The sequence below is a fragment of the Monodelphis domestica genome, chromosome 1 (assembly GCF_027887165.1).
Source record: "Monodelphis domestica isolate mMonDom1 chromosome 1, mMonDom1.pri, whole genome shotgun sequence".
In the NCBI taxonomy this organism is placed as follows: Eukaryota; Metazoa; Chordata; class Mammalia; order Didelphimorphia; family Didelphidae; genus Monodelphis; species Monodelphis domestica.
This window is the reverse complement of record NC_077227.1, coordinates 193,742,452-193,761,943: the sequence shown is the minus strand read 5'-3', so window position 1 is coordinate 193,761,943 and position 19,492 is coordinate 193,742,452. Positions and strand designations below refer to the sequence as shown.

General features: G+C 39.1%; 1 protein-coding gene across 1 annotated transcript; it reads left to right on the top strand.

The window, feature by feature from the left end:
- The first annotated feature begins 2,879 nt into the window (after positions 1-2,879).
- Positions 2,880-19,257, top strand: GREM1 (gremlin 1, DAN family BMP antagonist). The gene is made up of 2 exons (XM_007479998.3): positions 2,880-3,193; positions 14,219-19,257. The coding sequence occupies exon 2, from the start codon at positions 14,220-14,222 to the stop codon at positions 14,772-14,774; it is 555 nt and encodes a 184-aa protein (XP_007480060.1). The 5' UTR covers positions 2,880-3,193; position 14,219; the 3' UTR covers positions 14,775-19,257.
- The last annotated feature ends 235 nt before the right edge of the window (positions 19,258-19,492 follow it).

The window sequence follows — 19,492 nt, the reverse complement described above, 5'->3', positions numbered from 1 at the left end:
CAGAGGCAGGACTTGAACCTAGTTCTTCCTGACCCTCAAGCTTGACAATCTAATGTCAAAGACAACAATTCCAAGTTTTTCATGACCCTTCATGTTTTTATAATAAACCTCTAAATCTAAGAATCTACTTCTTTAGTTCCAGCAAATCCATATCCTTCAGTCCATCGTTTCACTATGCAAGCAAATCAAATTGAAGTTTATAACTTTTTCTTTTACTTCAGGGGGATGATGTTAGTGCAACAATGTATAGAGAAGTACTGTATATTATTACACAATCCCTAAGACGTTAGTATTTTTTCTGTCTTGGAGTTAGTTTGTATTTCTTTCCCTAAATTTTTAAATTTAGTTATGTGCATGTTGTACATATACCTCTCCTCCATTAGACTGTAATATTTCTGAAGGTAGTGTGGATTTCATTTTGTCTTTAGCCATATATAGAAGAATGATTTGCACATATTAGGCACTTAATATTTGTTGAATTTATGTACTCATTATCATTACTGAACTCTATAATTTATTTAGTGTTTAAGACAAAAGATCTTTGGACGAAGAATCAATCCTTTAAACAGTTTACTAATCTCTAAAGATGAAATCTTCTTTCCCTCCCTCCCTCCCTCCCTTCCTTCCTTCCTTCCTTCCTTCCTTCCTTCCTTCCTTCCTTCCTTCCTTCCTTCCTTCCTTCCTTCCTTCCTTCCTTCCTTCCTTCCTTCCTTCCTTCCTTCCTTCCTTCCTTCCTTCCTTTCTTCTTCCTTTCCTGTCTGTTTCTGTTTCTGTTTCTGTTGCTGTTTCTGTCTATCTCACATACACATACATAAGCCATCAAAACATTTTTAAAATTACACTGGATTTGGGTATAGACTTTCTGTTAATGAATTGCCAAAACATGTTCACTTTGTTCCTAGTTTATATAGCCTTTGAGAATTGAATACAAACTATGAAGGCCTCTACCAAGTTGGAAAGTATCCTAGAATGGGCCTTTCATGGACTAAATGTCTTTCAAGTAAGATTAACCTAGCCAAATTCTGAGAAGCTCATCACCAAGACCTCATGATATAATAAGATAGTTCTTGAATCTCAACAAAGTACATAATATTTGTAGGATGCATTTAAAGGAGAGATAATGAAAACAATATTCTTAAATGTGGTATGTAAGTGTGACTACTAGATAATGGATTTTTTCTAGACACAATAATGATGAAGACTAAAAATGTGAGGAGCTATAATCTTTTTCAGTTGGAAAGAACACTGGCACCAGTGAGATTAGATATCTCTGCAACATTGAAGAGTAGTTTACCCAATGACAGAACTTGGCACTGCACATTTTATGTCAGGACAATCTAGCATAGGCTTTGTCTCATGAAATTCTTGGTTAAATAGTCACCGCTAATATTTTATACATATATTTATGTTAGCCACTTTCTTCAGAGAGCTATTAGATTTTAAACTGGTTTGACATAAGGCATCCATTCAGATGCTATAGTCCATATGCTTGTGGAAGTTGCTCATTCCAAGAAATGAATCTGGGAGAGAAAAAAAGGAACATGTAGGGTCATTTAAAACCATTAGGATTGTTGTCTCTGATGTTAGATCAGCAGCAAGTTCCCTTTCCAAAAGGGAACTGTCTTTCTCTGATTTTGTAATTCATTAAAACTGGTTCTTAAATCTTTTCAGCATTACTTTTTCATAGATTTCATTGTCACAAATGAAGCTAATATTCAGATTTGCTTCTTTCAAAACTGTGTTTTTGTATAACTTTTAATGTTTTTCTACATCCAGACAAGGCTGATTGCGGATCAGGAAAACTAGCCAATTTTTGCCTGTGGGTAATGGCAGATACACACAAAACAATTCCCCCAATTTTCAGAAGAATATTTTTTAAGCTGACAAAATGAATGTACATTTATTCCTTCTGTATGACCTGAGAATGAGATGGCCAGAAAAGGAAGCTATGGAACATCCTTATTCCTATTAAAACATGCAGGAGGGTCTCACATATTATTTGGATTAATAATAATATATATGTACACATATATCCAAAGACTAACAAGACTTTTTAAAATCCTTTTTTTCAGTCTCGCATTTCTGCATCCAACTTTTCCCTAGTTAGATTCACGAATTTTACTTATCTCTGATTGCTACAGATCCCCGATTCTCCGTTAGTAAAAATTTTCCTTGGTGAGGTCAACTGAATTTTGCAGCGTCCTTTCAGGTTTTTTCCCTCCACTTTCCCTCCGTACATCTGAAGAATATCGCAAAACATCTGTAGCTTCCAATGTCTGCATTAAAAAGAAACCTCTGGAAAGGAGAGTGAGGGGATGGAAGGAGAAATGTTGATAGGCGGATTTAGTGCTCAGAGGTTCGTAGTGGTTGAGTTCTTGTTGGCTAAGGGGGTCTTCAAGGTCCGTTTCAAATCTGGGGGCCTAGAGTCAAACCCCTGGGATCCCCGAGCCCTCAGGGTCCCGCTTTCTCTGATCAATCTTAAATTGGACGAAAATAACCGCAACATCTGTCGTGACACAGATAGAGGAGATCGCGACTGACAGAGATGTAGGGAGCCACAAGGCAATGAAAGAAAGCCCAGAAGGAAAAAAAGGCAAAGCTCTGGAGGCGGGGGAGGAGAAAATGAGGGGGGTGGGAAGGCTAGGGGATTTCCTACCGATCTTCCCCCTCTAACGGGAGCGGAAAATGTGATTTGCTGTGCATTCCAGGCGCGGTCCCCTGGGGTGACCTCTCTCTGCTGGCCCCGGCAGAGGGAGGGGGCTTTGGGGAAGGAGGAGAAAAGGAGGCGGGTTCAGTCTGGTAGGGGTCCCCGCTGGGAGTCGGGAGGGGGGGCTATTTGGGGAGGAGAGGAAGGAGGGGGACTCAGTAACGGGAAAAGGGGGCGGAATAGCGGGTCCGGGCCGGGCGGCGCCTGGCCAATGATGTGGCGAGGCCCCGGAGCGCGGCGTTCAGCTGGCGGACATTTAAATGGGAGACGCCGAGATGCTGAGGCACTCGGCGCGCCCTCCATGGACTCGGGGGCCAATCCAGCAGCTCAGCCACAGCCGCAGCATCCTAGCTAACCCCGTGTGTCGCCCCGGGGGGAACAGGGGGCGCGGAACCGGCCCCTGGGGCAGTTCCACCGACTCTGGAAGACTAACAAAACTCCTCTGTCCCGAAGAAAAGAGCAGGAAGAAAGGACGCTCCGGAACAGGTGAGTTGAGCCAGAAGTATGCCAGTGCCTGGTTGGGCGCAGACCCGACGAGACGAGTTCTCCCATAGTGAGTCTTGAGCTTTCCCATCAACTCAACTCGCACCCCTCTTCCGCCCAACCTCAGTTCCCACATCATGCCGGGCTCCTTCTTTCTCGTTCTGTCAGTCGAGGAGGGTGTCTGCTGACAACCGCGATCCGGAAAACGACGGGAGCTCCAGAGAAGGAGCTGTCCCAAGCTGCAGGTTGCTTCTCTGCAGTTGAACTGGTGGAGGTCAAGCCAGTTCGGGAAGCGTCAGTACTACTTTCCCACCATTTATTGACGGTCTACCTCCCCAAACCGCCTACTGCTCCCCTAAAAGGCGGGAAGAGACCCTGTCAGGCAGAAAGGGAGGCGCTGGGACACTGAGGCCTTGACGTCTCACCTCCGATATTGGGGAGGACTTGGGATGTGGGGAGGAGAGAGGTTATCCCTTTGGATCCGGGAATGTCAGGGGATTGCCTCCGGGGACCTGTTGATGGGGTGGGAGTTGGGTTTGGGGGAAGTCGGAAGGAAAACAGGGGCTTCTCGGGTGTTTGAGCATGGATGTTTTGTGTGTACTGGAGTACATGTATGTATGCATTCGTGTGCTTGCGTGTGTATGTGTCAGCGCCAGTCTCCTGTCTTCTTTTAGAAGTAAGTGATTGGGAGATGGACTGTGCAACGTTGGAGAACTAGGGAGAGAAGGGAAAACCGGAGAGTTGTGAGAATACAGTTGCAACTAGGTGAAAACCCTTCTCCTGTGCACTTGCCCGCTTGATTAAAAAAAAAAAAGGCACCTCTGGCTTGGGGGAGCGCGTGTGAGACTCTAAAAGCGAACCCCTAAGAGACGCACAAAATTGGAAACTCCGGGACTCACACTTCGATAACAATTGTCCCACCCTAGGTAACATTACCTCTTTTCCTTCCCCCTTGAACAGGTCTCTCTTATTCTCACATATACAGTACATTGGAAGTACACTTTAAAGACCTAACCAAACTCCAGCTCCCCTATTGCCTTTTTCTCTCAACCTATGGTTTAAAATCCCTGTCACTCAAAAGGGGCAGACGCAGTTCATGTTCTCGGCTGGCTGCCAGTGACAGAATCTCCAGGGAAATAGATTCGGGGTCACAAGAAAGCCCCGAGTTTTGGGCAGTTTTGCACCTCCACATTGTCTCAGGGATCCCATCTTCTAGTTGGGTTCTGACCCTACGTGTTCAAGATTTTTGCTTTTACAATCCTGTAGAAAGTTCAGCTGTCCAGGGGAGAATACAAAATTGAAATTAATCTTCTCCCTCCCCAATCCACCCTTTTGCTTAACTGGGACCTGTAATTTTAAAAGGGCGAGTGTATTCTAGTTGTGGAAAACCCTTTCAGTGGTGCAGATCGGCAATTCACTCACTGTTAATTTAGTTTTGCCCAATACCCTAAGTTAAGGGCATTACCTATGGTCCGTCTTTATGGACGCAGGTCTTCTCTGACTCCTGAACCTGTCTTCTATTCTCTGTGTCAAATAAAAATCCCTCCTACGTCCTTTATTTTGCATTATCTTTGAATGGGCTTTCCAGTTCTAACTACACTTTAGCTATGGGGTCTTCAGTTTGCCACTGGATATTTGAAGGGGGCCTACTGTCTTTGCCTGGGCGGAAGAGAGAAAGGAGGCAGAAGAGAAGCACAGAAACCACTTTTCCTTAGCAAAGGTCGCCTTTTGGTTACAGAATCAGAAATGAATTGCTTCCCTACTGTGGTTTGTAGTGACCCTCCTTTGTTCCCACTTCAGTTCTCTCTTAGCAAAATCTGTAAACCTTTTTTCAATGACAACAACACTAACAGCAAAACTCAGCTGCTTTTCATGGTTAAGATTTTTGTAAGTCTTTTCCAGAATCGGTTATGGAACCTTTTGATTGAGGTGGCAAATCTGGGTGATGTATGTGAATGGTTGTTTATTTTTCCCTGAAGTGATGCTGCAAACTAAGGAGCTGATGAAATCAAAGCATTGTGTTATTTTTCTGTTTAAATTGGCCCAAGGGCCATAGAAGTGTGCTTCTTTCTGTCCATACACATAAGTAAAAGAAATAGATGGAGAAGGTTTGGATGATTCTTTAGGAGTGGAATCAACCCTAAGGTCTTGTCTAAACAACTTTAGAAAGTTCCCAAGTAAGTCCTTAAGAACATCATTCAGATGCAGCCCCTGTCTATCACATATGTAACAGCTAAAGCAGTCCAGAAGAATTAACTAATCATCCTTGGCAAACTACTATTTCATTATGAGCATGAAACCATATTTAAGGCTTCTTCACAATGGTGGACCTTTAAAAAAGAAAAACCTTTAGGTTACTGCTGAGCTCAGCACCTTCATCTTGCATCTTGTGGATTTGATATTCTCATAGATTCATTATCTTGGGGGTGTCAGATAGTCTCTTTTTGAGAGAGAAACTGGCAACATGCAGGATACAGCCTAGAGAAATGTAAAATTCATGGCAGAGCAAACCTTGTTAAGTGAAGGTTAGGGGAGGGAATGGGTAGAAATAATAGGGTCTCTGCAGGAGTTAACCAAAGTGGCCATGCAGGAGAATAGAAACATGATTCATTTCCTCATCTTTGTACAATTTCTGACTAGGACGTAGGAGTATGGGTCTTTCAGGCTCCTTAGTTCCGATCTGGTTATATATACAATAATGTGGTTCTGATCTGCCAAACTGAAGTTCCCCATCAGAGTACTCTGCTAAATAGATATACAGGGAAATGGTGACAATTTAAATTATATCTCCAAACTTTCTAATACTCCAGGATCAAAAGCAAGTCAGCGAGAAAAGTTATATTCAGCTCCAAAGACATAAATGAAATGTGTTACAAGGACCTTTCTCTTTTTGTCCACTTAACGATTTTGTTTTATGTACTATGTGCCTTATATAGTATACTAATATATATGTTTATATATGATACTTATTAATAAAGTAGACACAACTGTTCTAAGAAATAATGCTGGGAAGTAAAATTATCTACAACAAATCTTGTGAGAGAATCAGGTCTCTTCAGAAATGGCTAATATAGGATATTGGGAAAAACTAAAGACTTTAATTTTAGTGTTCATGGGGATGTGTATGTGTGTAGAGAGGAAACAGTGAAATATGGGCTGTATGACAACAATGAATTATGAGGTCAAGTATCACCTTTGTTGCTTATATATGAAAAAGGATTTTCTGTACTGGCCAGTCCTAGAGTAAATTGGTAATGAATATTTTTTCTTCATCAAAAACAAAGAAGATGAAAAATAAATCATATTTATTTAGGGCAGTCTGGTACAACAGAAAGAGCACTGGTTCTGGAGATAGAGAATCTGGGTTCTAATCTGTACTCTGCCACTTACCATTTGTGTGATCTTGGACAAGTCACTTAACCCTTTTGTGCCTCTGTTTCCTCATCTGTAAAAGGAGGGGATTAGTTTAGATGACGTTCAAGGCCTCTTTTAACTCTAAATAAATGATCCTAACTGAAGATTTCCAACATTTATAAAACAATGAAATTTTAAAAGAAAACATATCTTAATGCCCACAATGCAAATAAGAAAAACACACTTCTATACACTATAATTTCAGTTATTCATTTTGTAAAATTATGTAACCTGGAGTAAGAGATCAGCACTAGCCCAAAAAACCTATATGTAATATAAATTTGCCTTGACATTACCCTTTTAATGGAATTACATCATTTGTTACAGAATATTTTTTGCTCAATCTATTTTAACATAGTAGCAATCCTTATAAGCCTGTCAGCCCCTAAAGTTTTATATCTTCTGATCAGGAAGATCATACTTCAGAGTCTTGTCTGGTCTATACAATTGAAGAAAAGACAAGACCAACTTAACTGATGATCTCTTCAGTATCACAATATCTTGGTTTGGGCACTTGTAACATACAGAAGATTTGGAGGTTCTGGTTCTTCATAGGCATTTAAAACATATAAAGTCTATTTTGTTTCTTGATAAATTCAGTGGTCAGAGAATTCTAGATTTTTAAAATTTTATAATTATCATTGTTGAATCATTTTCTTGAGTTTTGATGAATTTATCTTTGCTCTAAAACAACCATACACCCAATTCTTCTCCACTTCTACCTTCTGTCCTTTCTAGTCTATTATCCTGGGGAGGAAAAGGTCACAATTAAAAAAGTGGGGGGGGGAGTATAGATGATCATCTCCAGAATCTTTTTTTTTTTAATGCACAGGAGAGAGAGAGAACAACTTAATGATCACATTAAGGTGTACCTTTTCTAGATGTCTTTATAAAACTTTATTTACAAAGAAGAAATATTCAAAAGGCTAGGCACAAGCACCTGGCCTCCTCCTGATAGCTTTTCTCTGCTATATTTGCCATATAAACTCTTAAATTAGACAACTAGGTGGCTTAGTGGAAAGAGGACTGGACTCAGGGAAGAAGGCTTGAGTTTTAATCCTGTCTCAGAGAACTATGTGTAAGTCACTTCACCTGTCTCCACCTGAGCTTCTTCATCCATAAAATGGGGATAATAATAGCACCTACCTCCCAAGGGTTGTTGTAAACATCAAATGAGATATGATTTGTGAAGCACTTTGCAAACCTCAAAACGATTTAAAAATGCTGGGAGGTAGCTAGGTGGCCTGGAGACCTAGAGATAGGAGGTCTTGAGTTCAAATATGCCCTCAGATGCTTCCTAGCTGTGTGACCCTGGGCAAGTGGCTTAAGCCCAGTTGTCTAGCCCTTACTATTCATCTCCTTTGGAATTGATACTTAGTATTGATACTAAAACAGAAGGTAAGGGTTTTTTAAATGATATACAAATGCTAGTTGTTATTATTATGAGTAGGTATGGCATAGTCAAATTATGCTGAGAGCAGAGCAAAAAAGGGAATAACCTCAAATTTAGTAAGATAACAGATTTTGTCTTATGTGGAGTAACACTGGAAAGTTTGTGCAAACTAGTTCCATTTTGCTGTTGTTCTCCAAGTTCCTGAAGATTATGCTCTTGAAGCTTTTCCAGTAGTTGGCACCCACATCATGACCTGCAAATCGGCATATGTCACACATTCTGAGTATCTTGCATGCAAATGTTTTTTTCTCAGACATTAAGGGAAATTCAAGGAAAGGGTCAAATGGAAAAGATTTACTTTTTTAGTTAGGTTTTAAACAGTTAGGAAGGGAGGAAAATCTGTGAGGAAAGACAAAAATGAGGATTAGTCCAAGGGATAAAGCTATAGAGATGGCTTTTCATGGAAGAATATTCAGTGAAAAGTGACATAGACTTCTAACATGTTGACATAACTTGTTCAGTGGTATGCTGGTAGATGTTTAATAATCAGCTTTCTAGAAAAAAGAATGTATATATATATACATATATATATAACATTTTTCAGCTTAATATACATGATTGATATTTTCTTAATCACTTCTTAAGTCTATGCAATCAATAAAACAATAAGTCAAGCTCTTATTTGTAGTATTTCCTGATATGAGATGTAAATTCTCACATTGAAAATGTAATAATTGTCTCTCAAAATCCCAGCTGGCTCTCAAATACCTCTGCCTTCAGTTGGCAAATAAGTGAGTCAAAATGATCATAGAATGCAACCCAAAGAGCTAGAAGTAACCTTCAAAACCATCTAGTTGAATCTCCTCATTATACAAATAAAGAAATTAAGACCTAGAAAAATTAAATGACTTGTCTAAAGTTATATGTGTAAATGTCACAGATATGTTCTTATATTGGTTGTCATGATTAATTCTACTTAACTTTGCTATGTTACATTTTACTACTATATTAATTTACTACTACATTACTAAATAATGATCTAGTTTGGTTCTGTAAGTTGATGATGTAATGAATGGAAGCACTCAGAACACAAATGATCCTCATAACCACTGGGAGATCCATTGGTGAACACAGTGGTCATTCATACAAAACCTATTCTGGGGCATCATTGTCATGAAAAATTATTGACCATCTACTGTGTACAAGACACTCTTCCAGTCCTTCAGGATGTTAAAATGAATTAAGGCAGCATTTATTAAAGCATTTACTATGTGAAAAGCACAGGGTTACATACTGGAGATGTAAAGATGAGAAACAACATAGCTTCTCAGAGAGCTTAAGATTTAATGGAGGAGATATGACCCATAAGTCTTATTGGTCATCCTTCATGTTCATGTTGTTTAAAAATATACAAGTGTTGGACAGAAGAGTTGGAAGGTGGGAGTGGGGAATGTTCAAGAGTAATGGAATAGAGAATTCCAACCCTGATCTAACAGAATCAAAATTCAAGGTTCTGTGTTTTTAGTTACAGTTAACAGCATTGACTGTAACTTATCAGGTGTAGGGAACAGAGCTTTCAACATCCCTTTCTACACCATACTCTTCAGAGTATTATTGGCCTGCAGGAAACAGAGGTCTCAGTTGATAGAAATATTTAAAATTGGTCTTTATTCCTATTTTAAAAGCTATTTATAATGTTTAAGAATTCAAATGGTCTACACTACATTACATTTAAGATCTTTAAAGTTAATAGTAGTAAGGCTTTTTTTTAAAAGAAAAAACATTTCATAGCCATTTTCTAGGTTGTGCCAGACTACTAAATCTTAAGCTAAAAAATTGTAATTTTAAAAAATTAATAAAAAAACAAAGCCCCCCTCTCGAGCTTGGTTTATGGGACATGTGTGATCCCATAGGGAAAAAAGAGCCTGTCCAAATTAAAATTAAAAACCACATTTGGTGACTTTTATATAGTATTTGACAAGTGAAACATGGTTTTGAACTTGCTGCTTTCTTTTTGGCCCCATAATAGTGAATAAAATGACTTCAATTAGAAAATAAAACCCACAGAATTTGGCCCAAGACCAGTTCATAAAACTAATGGACTTTGGAGTTTCCTTAGAAAAAGTAAGGCATGCATTGGGAGGCTGGCCAGCCTAGCAGAGGCTTTGCTGGACTGGAAGTTAGAAACCTTGAGCATTAGTCTGGGCTTTGCCACTGATTTACTCTGTGTGGTGAATTTATACAAGGCATATTGCCTTGCTGCTTCATGTCATCTCTGTAAAATGGGAATGAGAAAGTAGACCTTTCACATGTGAAGGGAAAAGATACTTCAAATTTATTCACATATTTTCTCTCATATTGCAAAGGAAAAGTTAAAAAAATTTCTCTATATGTTTTCTATATAACTTCTTCCCTTCTCACTCACCTTGATTTGAAACAGCAGCCACTGTAAAACCGTTCTTTAAAGAGAAACACTTTCTTCTGCTCAGAGAGAAAAAAAGTTAAATTAAAGAAGCAAATCTATTACATTCATCCCACAGGATGAGTGGGGAGCCCTTGTCAACACAATCAGCTATCCTATACCCCATCATTCTATTCCTTTTTAAAAATCATTCTCTCCTCCTTCTCTTGGGCTAATTGGATTCCTCAATGTACTTGTCAGTGTGTCAGCAGACTTGGGAAGATTTTGGTTGTGAATATGAGCTATGTTAGCTACTTAGTCCTTCTTACTATGTGACTATTTACCTTCGGGAAATCAATTAGCCTCTTGTTTTAAGTTTCCTTATATATAAGATGATAAAGTTGGGTTAGATGATTTCCAAGATTCTCCTTAATCTCTAAGCTCTATGATTCTATATTTTCCCCCTAGAACAAGTATTCTCTTGTGAGGCATCAAGATGGCACAGGGGCAAAAGCATTGTCCCTGAAGTTAGGCAGGCCTGAGCTAAAATCCATCCTCTGATATTTAGTATTTGTGTGATTTTGCTTAGTCTGTCTGCCTCATTTTCTTCATCTGTAAATGAGGATTATAATAGTCCTGTCTTCCAGCATGAGTAGTGGTGAGCATTAAATGAGGTAATAGTTGTAAAGATACTCAGCAAACCATAAAACACCATTTATATCCTAGCACGTATTATTTAAAATGTCCTTTATTGCATACAACCAAACATCAATAAGTAATACAATCTGGAATTGGGCCCAAGAATGATAAACTGGACTGGGATCCATTTTCAGCAGGTATCTGCAGTTGAGTCTCTAGTGTGGAAGCCTGGGGCCATCTCTTGTGTTCCTCTGCTGAAATGGGCAGTGACTGGTTTGAATTTTATTTTAGATACTGGCGCCGTACTGAGTAAATAACACAGACTTCTAAGGGTTGCCGAAGTACAAAGTATATTTGCCCGGGAGACGGAACAGTTCTGGCTCAGTCATCTTGGTCTCTGGAGAAAATATGCACTGTTTTAACACTAGACTTTTTTTGGGAAAAAAAAGATTTTTTAGGACAAAACAAGGAAATTAATTTTTTGGAGGGGGGGGGCAGAATTTGCTCTGTTTAAATAACAGTGATGTTGTAACACAAACTGACAAAAGCCAGGAAATCCGAAGTCAGAGCTGGAGTGAAAATGTCACATTATTGGCTTCAGCCTTGAACTTCCCCCAAAGTATTAGGTTGTGTCAGAATCTTGATACTGTTTTCATTGACATATGGTTTTATATTTGATAGCTTATGATTACAATTCCACAGTATTCTTAGGGCAGAAAAGACTATCTTTGGACCTGTGGAATGTGTGTTTTTCATATATTTTATTGTCTTTTGGATAATTGTTTTGTTTATTAGATCAAAAATTTAGAAATGGAATAGATCTTTGATACTGAGTTTCTCATTATTATAGATTAGGAAATTAACACTCAGAAAGGTAAAGTTATTTGTCCAGTGTCAAATAGGTAACAAATAGAAGAGACTATCTTTGGACCTTAGTCCTCTGATTAAGCACTCTTCATTTCACCATTCTGCTCTATTTGGAATCTACCCACTATATTCTTGTGGTGGGGAGTGGAAGGAAATTTTTAAAAGTTACCATTCTCTTTTCACTGGTTGCTTCTCATGTGTAAGATTTTTAAGTCAGGGTAAGAAAAGGGTATGTGGCTGCATAGGGGAAGATAATGATAATCCATGGCTCTTTTCTGAGATCAGGAAATGAGGGGAGGGAAATAATGATAATTGACATTTAAAGAGCACAGAACACTTTTCATATATTATCTTTTTTGATCTTCACATATTGGGGATGGTTACTATAGAAATTATTATCCCCACTTCACAGATGGGGAAACTGAGGTTCAGAAAGGGTCAATGACTTGCTAGTAATGGCACAGTAAATAATGGAGATGAGATTGGAACTTAGATCTCTCCTATCTCCCATTTCATCTCTTTTTATAGAATACCAGGCTTTCTAAAAGAGAGAAATGGCATGATAGCCTCAAGCAAATATCATAGTGGGCTTTCAAGGTACTCTGGATTGAATTTGTGAACTGAGTCTCCAATGCAGAAATTAAACCAGAAATTGTCAGAGTTTAGACCTGGAAAAGTTCACAGAGACCATCTGTTTTATAGATGATAAATGGCTACATAGAAAGATTAAATGACTTTCCCATAGGCAGCTGTGAGTTAATTACTGATAGACCCAGGTCAGGATCCCATCTCTCCTAACTTCTATACAAGTAGACTTTCTCTTCTGAGATGCAGCCAGGATTCTGAGCGATATCCACAGAAGCCTGAGATGTCCAGGATTCTGGGTTCTCAGAGAGTTTAAGTGATTTGCCCAAGGCCACTCAGTAAGTTAGCAGCAGAGCTTAAAGGAAAACTCTTGGCTCCAAGTCCAGGGGTATTTCTGCCTATAACACTCCTTCTTCCCTTACAAGTTGCCTTCCCCTCATTCTAAAAAAACAAACAAACCAAACACCTATATAAATGGTGCCATGGATAGAATGATGTACTTGGAGTCAGGGAGTCCTGAATTCTAATCCTTTCTCCGGCATTTACCAGCTGTGTGAGTTAGGGCAAGATATTTAAGGTTCTCTTGGTCTTAGTTTTCCTCATCTGTAAAATAGGGATCATAAGAGCACCTGTTTTAGAGGAATGTTGCAGAAAGATAGATAGATGATAGATGGGTAGATAGAAGACAGATAGATTGATTGATAAATAGATAGGCATAAATATGTAGGTAGACAGGTAAATAGAGATAGAGATAAATATTGTATCTGTTTATAGATAGAACATCTATAAATAGAGGTGGAGATAGATGGATAGATAGACAGACAGATAGATTGATGGATGAATGGAGAGATGGATGGAGAGATAGATGGATGGATGGATGGATAGATAGATGGATACATAGACAGACAGACAGACAGGTAGATAGATAGATAGCTAGATAGCTAGATAGATAGATAGATAGATAGATAGATAGATAGATAGATAGATAGATAGAATATATATTAAGCAGTTACCATGTGCCAAGAACTGAGGCTACAAATTTAACCCTCAAAATAAATAAAGGGGACAATCTCTGCCCTCAAAGAGCATACATTCAAATAGGGGAAGACAATACATACAGACGAGCTGGAATAGGGAGTTTGGCAGGAATTGGGGACTGAGGGAGCTAAGAGGGAATTCAAGCATGAGCATGATGGGGCTCCTTCATGATGGTGGCCCTGGAGGTGCCCTCAATCAAAAGAGCAGGGTCAGAGGTAAAAGATTTCTCCAGGGAGACAAAGCAGAAGAGGAAGAGTAGGAGAAAGAATTTGGAGAGTGAATCCAGGAATGAGTGAACATCTACATCAAAGGAGTGTTGAAAGGACCAAATGAAGGGTTATATAAAGGTTAGCACAGCTAGGTGGAGCAGTGGGTAGAGCCTTGGTCCTGGAGTAGAGAAGACTTATTTTCCCCAAGTTCAGATCTGGCATCACACACATACTAGCTGTGATACTCTGAGAAAGTCACTTAACTTTGTTTGCCACAGTTTCCTCATCTTTAAAATGAGCTAGAGAAAGAAATGGCAAAACATCCAGATGGGGTCATGAAGAGCTGAACACAACAACATTAACAACTATATGAATGTTAGTTATTATCACTTTAGCTCCAATGTGATAGTTATGGTGACTTATTTCCCGTGTGAAATTAATAATTGTTTTATCCTTTTTCTCTTTCTTTCCTTTTCTGTTAGGATGGGTCGAACAGCCTACACTGTGGGGGCTTTGCTTCTGCTCTTGGGAACCCTGCTGTCTGCCACAGAAGGGAAGAAGAAAGGATCTCAAGGCGCCATTCCACCTCCTGATAAGGACCAATACAATGATTCAGAGCAGACTCAGACACCCCAACAGCCTGGATCCAGGAACCGGGGGCGGGGACAGGGCCGGGGCACCGCCATGCCAGGGGAGGAGGTCCTGGAGTCCAGCCAGGAGGCCCTGCACGTGACTGAACGCAAATACCTGAAGCGGGACTGGTGTAAGACGCAGCCTCTCAAGCAAACCATCCACGAAGAGGGCTGCAACAGCCGCACCATCATCAACCGCTTTTGCTATGGCCAGTGCAACTCCTTCTACATTCCCAGGCACATCCGCAAGGAGGAAGGCTCCTTTCAGTCATGTTCCTTCTGCAAGCCCAAGAAATTCACCACCATGATGGTTACGCTCAATTGCCCTGAATTGCAACCACCCACTAAGAAGAAAAGGGTCACCCGGGTGAAGCAGTGTCGCTGTATATCTATTGATTTGGATTAGGACCGAGACACCCAGCCTACCCTGATGACTCAGCCTCAGACGTGCACTGTGCCAAGTACAAGGCAACTTGGCACTGCCTATGCTCAATCCCAGATGCAAGAAGAACCACTCATTGCCTTTTGGCAGGAGCATGCATGTGTGTATTTGTGTGCCCGTTGGTGCATCGCATGCATGTCTCAGGCACCATGGGGGATAAAACAATCTCTTCTGGAGGGCACTTCCTATTATGTAAAGAGTATCTGTTGCACTTGGGGATGATGCCGATGACCCAAATCCCGGGCAACTTCCCTGAGGCAAATCACAGAGCAGGCAGAGATGTTGTCTTGCTTTGCCTCAACCTTCAATGCGCCTTCTCAGACATCTAAGATTCTTTTCAGAGTGAGTGCTGCATGGACGGTGGTTACCCTGGGCTTTGTTAATGGAGCAGGGAAGGCACTCTCCCATCTGCAGTTGACTTAGAAAAGTGATTTCTGAAGCTCCTTCCGCTAACCAGCCCTTCCTCCAACTTTTGGTCCATGCCACCAAACCCAGAATCAATAACTATTTCCAAAAAATGCCCCCTCCTACCCCCATAAGTTATCCTTGATATCTTCTTACCAAGGTCTTTATTTATCAGTTTTCCTCTTTGCAAAAAATATTCCAGATGGTTAAAGAAGGCAAAGAAAACAGAGGTGAGATACATTGAGGGGAGAGTAGTGGTCTAGGAGGTAGGATTTAGGGATGGTGATCACATGAACTTGGCAGGTTTAAGGTAGGGGGCATGTAGGGAACTGAACATGACAACACTGTAAAATCATCTTTTGAAGACAAGATATTTTTCAGCATGAAACAGAACCTAAGTGAAGCAAGGATTCAGTAAATGTCTTGCATAACACTCTCAGCTTTGTTGTGCATTTTCAAATGGACCTGAATAAAACATGGTGGCCTTAGCTCTGATTTTCTTGACATTATTTGTAGGGGGCAAGATTTTCAATTGAATTACTTCTCAACCCAAGATCAAATTTCTGCCTAGTTCATTTTTCTAGTCCATTGAAATTCACAAAATATAAAAAGAACCAAGCTGTTACTACTATCTGCCCCCTATCCAACTCTGCCCCATCTCCCCGCAAATCTAGGGCTTAAAGCCTTCTGAAAATTATATCATTGTATTATTATTATTTACACAACAAGAATTTATTAAGAATCTACTACATGCCAGGCACTGTGGTATGTACTGAGGATACAATGAAACTGGCTCTGCCCTCAAGAGGTCTACATTATGCTACTGAATAGAATCAGTCACTTTGGTTTGGAAGCTACTTGGCCTTCGCATAACACAGGATTGGGGATGATAAAGTAGAGGTATATGGGAGATGCTGATTACCCTAAATTCAGTTCCCAGTCAGGGCCGTGGAGAGTTTCTATAAAATGGAGATTCTCTTATGGTCTCAACCTCAAGTTTGGTTTTGGAGTGTCAACCTCTTTCCCTGCTCCTTTTCATGTCATGGTGGCTGGACTACTTACTAACTAGGTCAGTTTGACTGATATTTATCACCATTTGTTCACAAAAAAAAGATCCCTAGACTATCTTCTCCAAGGCTAAACAGTCTGCCCAGAGAATAAAGAAAAATATTACCAAAGGTCAATTCAAGTTGGCATGCTCTCTTTAATTATCAGCCCTGAGCACACAAGCAACATACAATCTTTAAGACACAGATATTTTGAAAATAAATTAAGTGAACCACCTAACGAGTCCTTTACCACCCCACCCCCCTACACTAGGAATCATAAGAAATGGTGCTCAAATCTTCTCCACCAAGAGTTCAGATCTGGTACCTATTTTTTTCTCTCTAAGATATAGAGCTTTTATGGAGAAAATGGCATAGAAAAGTATCTTTAACAGAAGACTCAAATAATTTTAATTTTCTTCTCTTCATAAATTTAGTGATATTTTTGTTAATGAGAATTTTGCCAAAAATTTAGCTCTTTCAGGAAGCCCTAATCCTCATTGTTCCAGATCAGAAGGTGTCAAATATATTACAGTTTAAAAGTCTTAATAAAGCATGGGATAGAGGGGTGCATGTTAGTTTAGCTAGGGGCAACACTATGGTCAAGGTGTTTTGTTTTTCAGTCAATATTTTTTGAGAGAAGGAACAGAAGGTAAGAATGGGGAGAAAAAGAGAAGAGGCAAGAGAGAAAAAGGGTAAGAAAGGAAGAACAGAGATCTCCTGGGAATGTTGTATATTAGTATGATTCAAAGAGAGAGATTAAGAATAGAAGCATTTCCCTTTATAGTCCTCTATTGGGAATTTTAAAGGAAATCCCTGTTTTATACATGTTTTTAAAATAAGGCATTCAGAATAAGAAAATGTGTTTTTTATCCAGTGATACTGGGATATCTGATGGGTGGTCATTCCAATATCTATTGGTCAATTTCATCTGCTTGGCTCTAAATGAAACGGGATAACTCCTAATGGCTATTCTTAACTTAGTGTTCATCTGAAACCAGTAGGGGAACAATGCTGAGGGTATGATCTGGGTTTTGTGTGTGTGTGTGTGTGTGTGTGTGTGTGTGTGTGTGTGTGTGTGTGTGTGTGTGTGACTAAACTGTTTTTCCAAAGTTTGGAGTTTAATACATTAAAACCAAATCTTGCTTATTGCCTTCTCAGCTCCACAATTGGGAATGGGAATGATGTGGAAACTCAAAGATGAGGAGTTAAAAAATTCAGAGTACTGACAACTCTCCAAGAAACCATTTTCAGTCTTCCCACCCAATAGCTATAAATAAGAACCATGCATTTTGAAACAGAATTGAAAATCCAACACTGGAATTCATTTTGAATTCCTTTTCCAACTTTTAATTTTCCAATTAAATTTCATTTCCAATTCCTTCCTGATGAATTTTAGACCCAAGGTGTTTACCCACTCATATATACTGCCCTTCCCATACCCACAAAAATATGCTTCCACTGTGGAAGCATCTCGTCTACTCCTTGTATTAAACCTCCCTGCCCCAAATCTTGCTTTCATTCAAATCCTCAAACAGGAAAACAGAATGGCTTTGATTAAGCACACAAATGCCTAAGCCAAAATGGGGAGTGGGAAGAGGAAACAAGAATGGGACCGAAAATGTAAAACCACACTAGAGAGGAGAAATAACATTCAGAACCAGTAAACACTGAATTTCTCTTGTTGTTTTAACTCTGCCACAGGCATGTGATTTTGTTAAAAAGAGATGACTTAAGTGGCCAGCAATAATCTTCCTTTTAGTAGCCTGTACCACAGTCTTGCATTTGGGGAGGATTTGGCTCCAGTAAAGAGAGTTTCCTTAAAATTAACTTCCCAAGGATAATCAGCAGCATGACTACCCTCAAAGCAGAACCGGGCAAGCAAAGAGTGCTCTACTTGTCTTATTATGCCACTGTTGATGAAGGTTAGCATGAGGATAGTCTATATTCATTCCATCATTTTCTTAAAATGCCACATTGGTTACATATTATATCAGGTACTTACTGATGATGCAATTACACACATGCATTTGCTGTAGATTTATTCATTTTGATAGTGAGATAGACATGATTTCAATCTTTCCTATTAAAATAATGCCAAACACTGAATTTGCATATTATGACATACACCAGACATCTTTTAGAATACATATTTTATATATACATATATATACTTTGAAAGTTTTTGTCATCTGCATTTCTTTGAAGATTAAAATTAATAATAATAATTATGATAAGGGAAGAGAGAAATTTGGAGATAAAGGAGATAATTTCCACTGTGTGGAATGTGAATAAACAGAAAGATATGGATATTTAATGTTATTATTAATTCATATATTTTGTTCAGTGTGATAAGAGCGATTTTTTCCCTTTTGTATGACTTCCTCTGAATTGGGCAAAGGAGAAACTGGCTTCTCCTATGTGGTTGAAAGCTTTTTTGTATGGGGATGATATTTATTCAGAGGGCGATAAGAAACTTTGTTGTACCTGTGCACATATAAGTATTGTGGTTATGAAAAATTATTGGGCTGACATCTATCTTTCATGTTTCAGAGGTTAACTTTCTGAAGCAATATTCATAAAGACTTTAAGCAAGACTTGTGAAGACTTAAGATGTACAGAAAGGAAATACCAAAACCAGCAATAATTCTCCATCACCAATAAAATTGCCTTAAGGAAAGATGTTAAATGCCAATTTTATGCATAACACATTTGGATGGTTAACTAATGCATAAGACTGAAAGTTCTGTTGATCTCTCATTCCCCAAGATATTTAATATAAACTGTATCATGTATTTAAACTTCTCCTTTATTATAAAAAGTCTATAGGCTGTGAGGTGCCTTATTTTTTTATGTGTGTTCATGGATTCAAAAAGAATTTTGGTTTAAAATGAATTTTTATTGATATGTAATTGAATAGGATCAGAATTTTTTCTCCAAGAATTTTATATATAACCTTTTCTCAAGGGTAACCAATAAATTAAACCTCTTCTATATTCTGTTTTGTTTTGTGTAATTTCTCATAGTGGGAATGGGAGGTAGAGGGAGGTGAGTAAAGAGGGCAGAGAGTTTTTTTAATCATAAGATCATGTATTTAGGTGGAAAGACCTTAGTGGTCATCTGTTTCAAATCCTCATTTTATAGATGGGGAAACTGAGACCCAGAGAGGGTGAGTGAATTGGCCAAGGTCCCATAGATTATAAGTGCCAGAGTCAGAACCAGGTTTGTTTT

Bases quoted from the DNA above. Each gene is read 5' to 3' on its own strand.
- GREM1 (XM_007479998.3), top strand. From the start codon at position 14,220: ATGGGTCGAACAGCCTACACTGTGGGGGCTTTGCTTCTGCTCTTGGGA.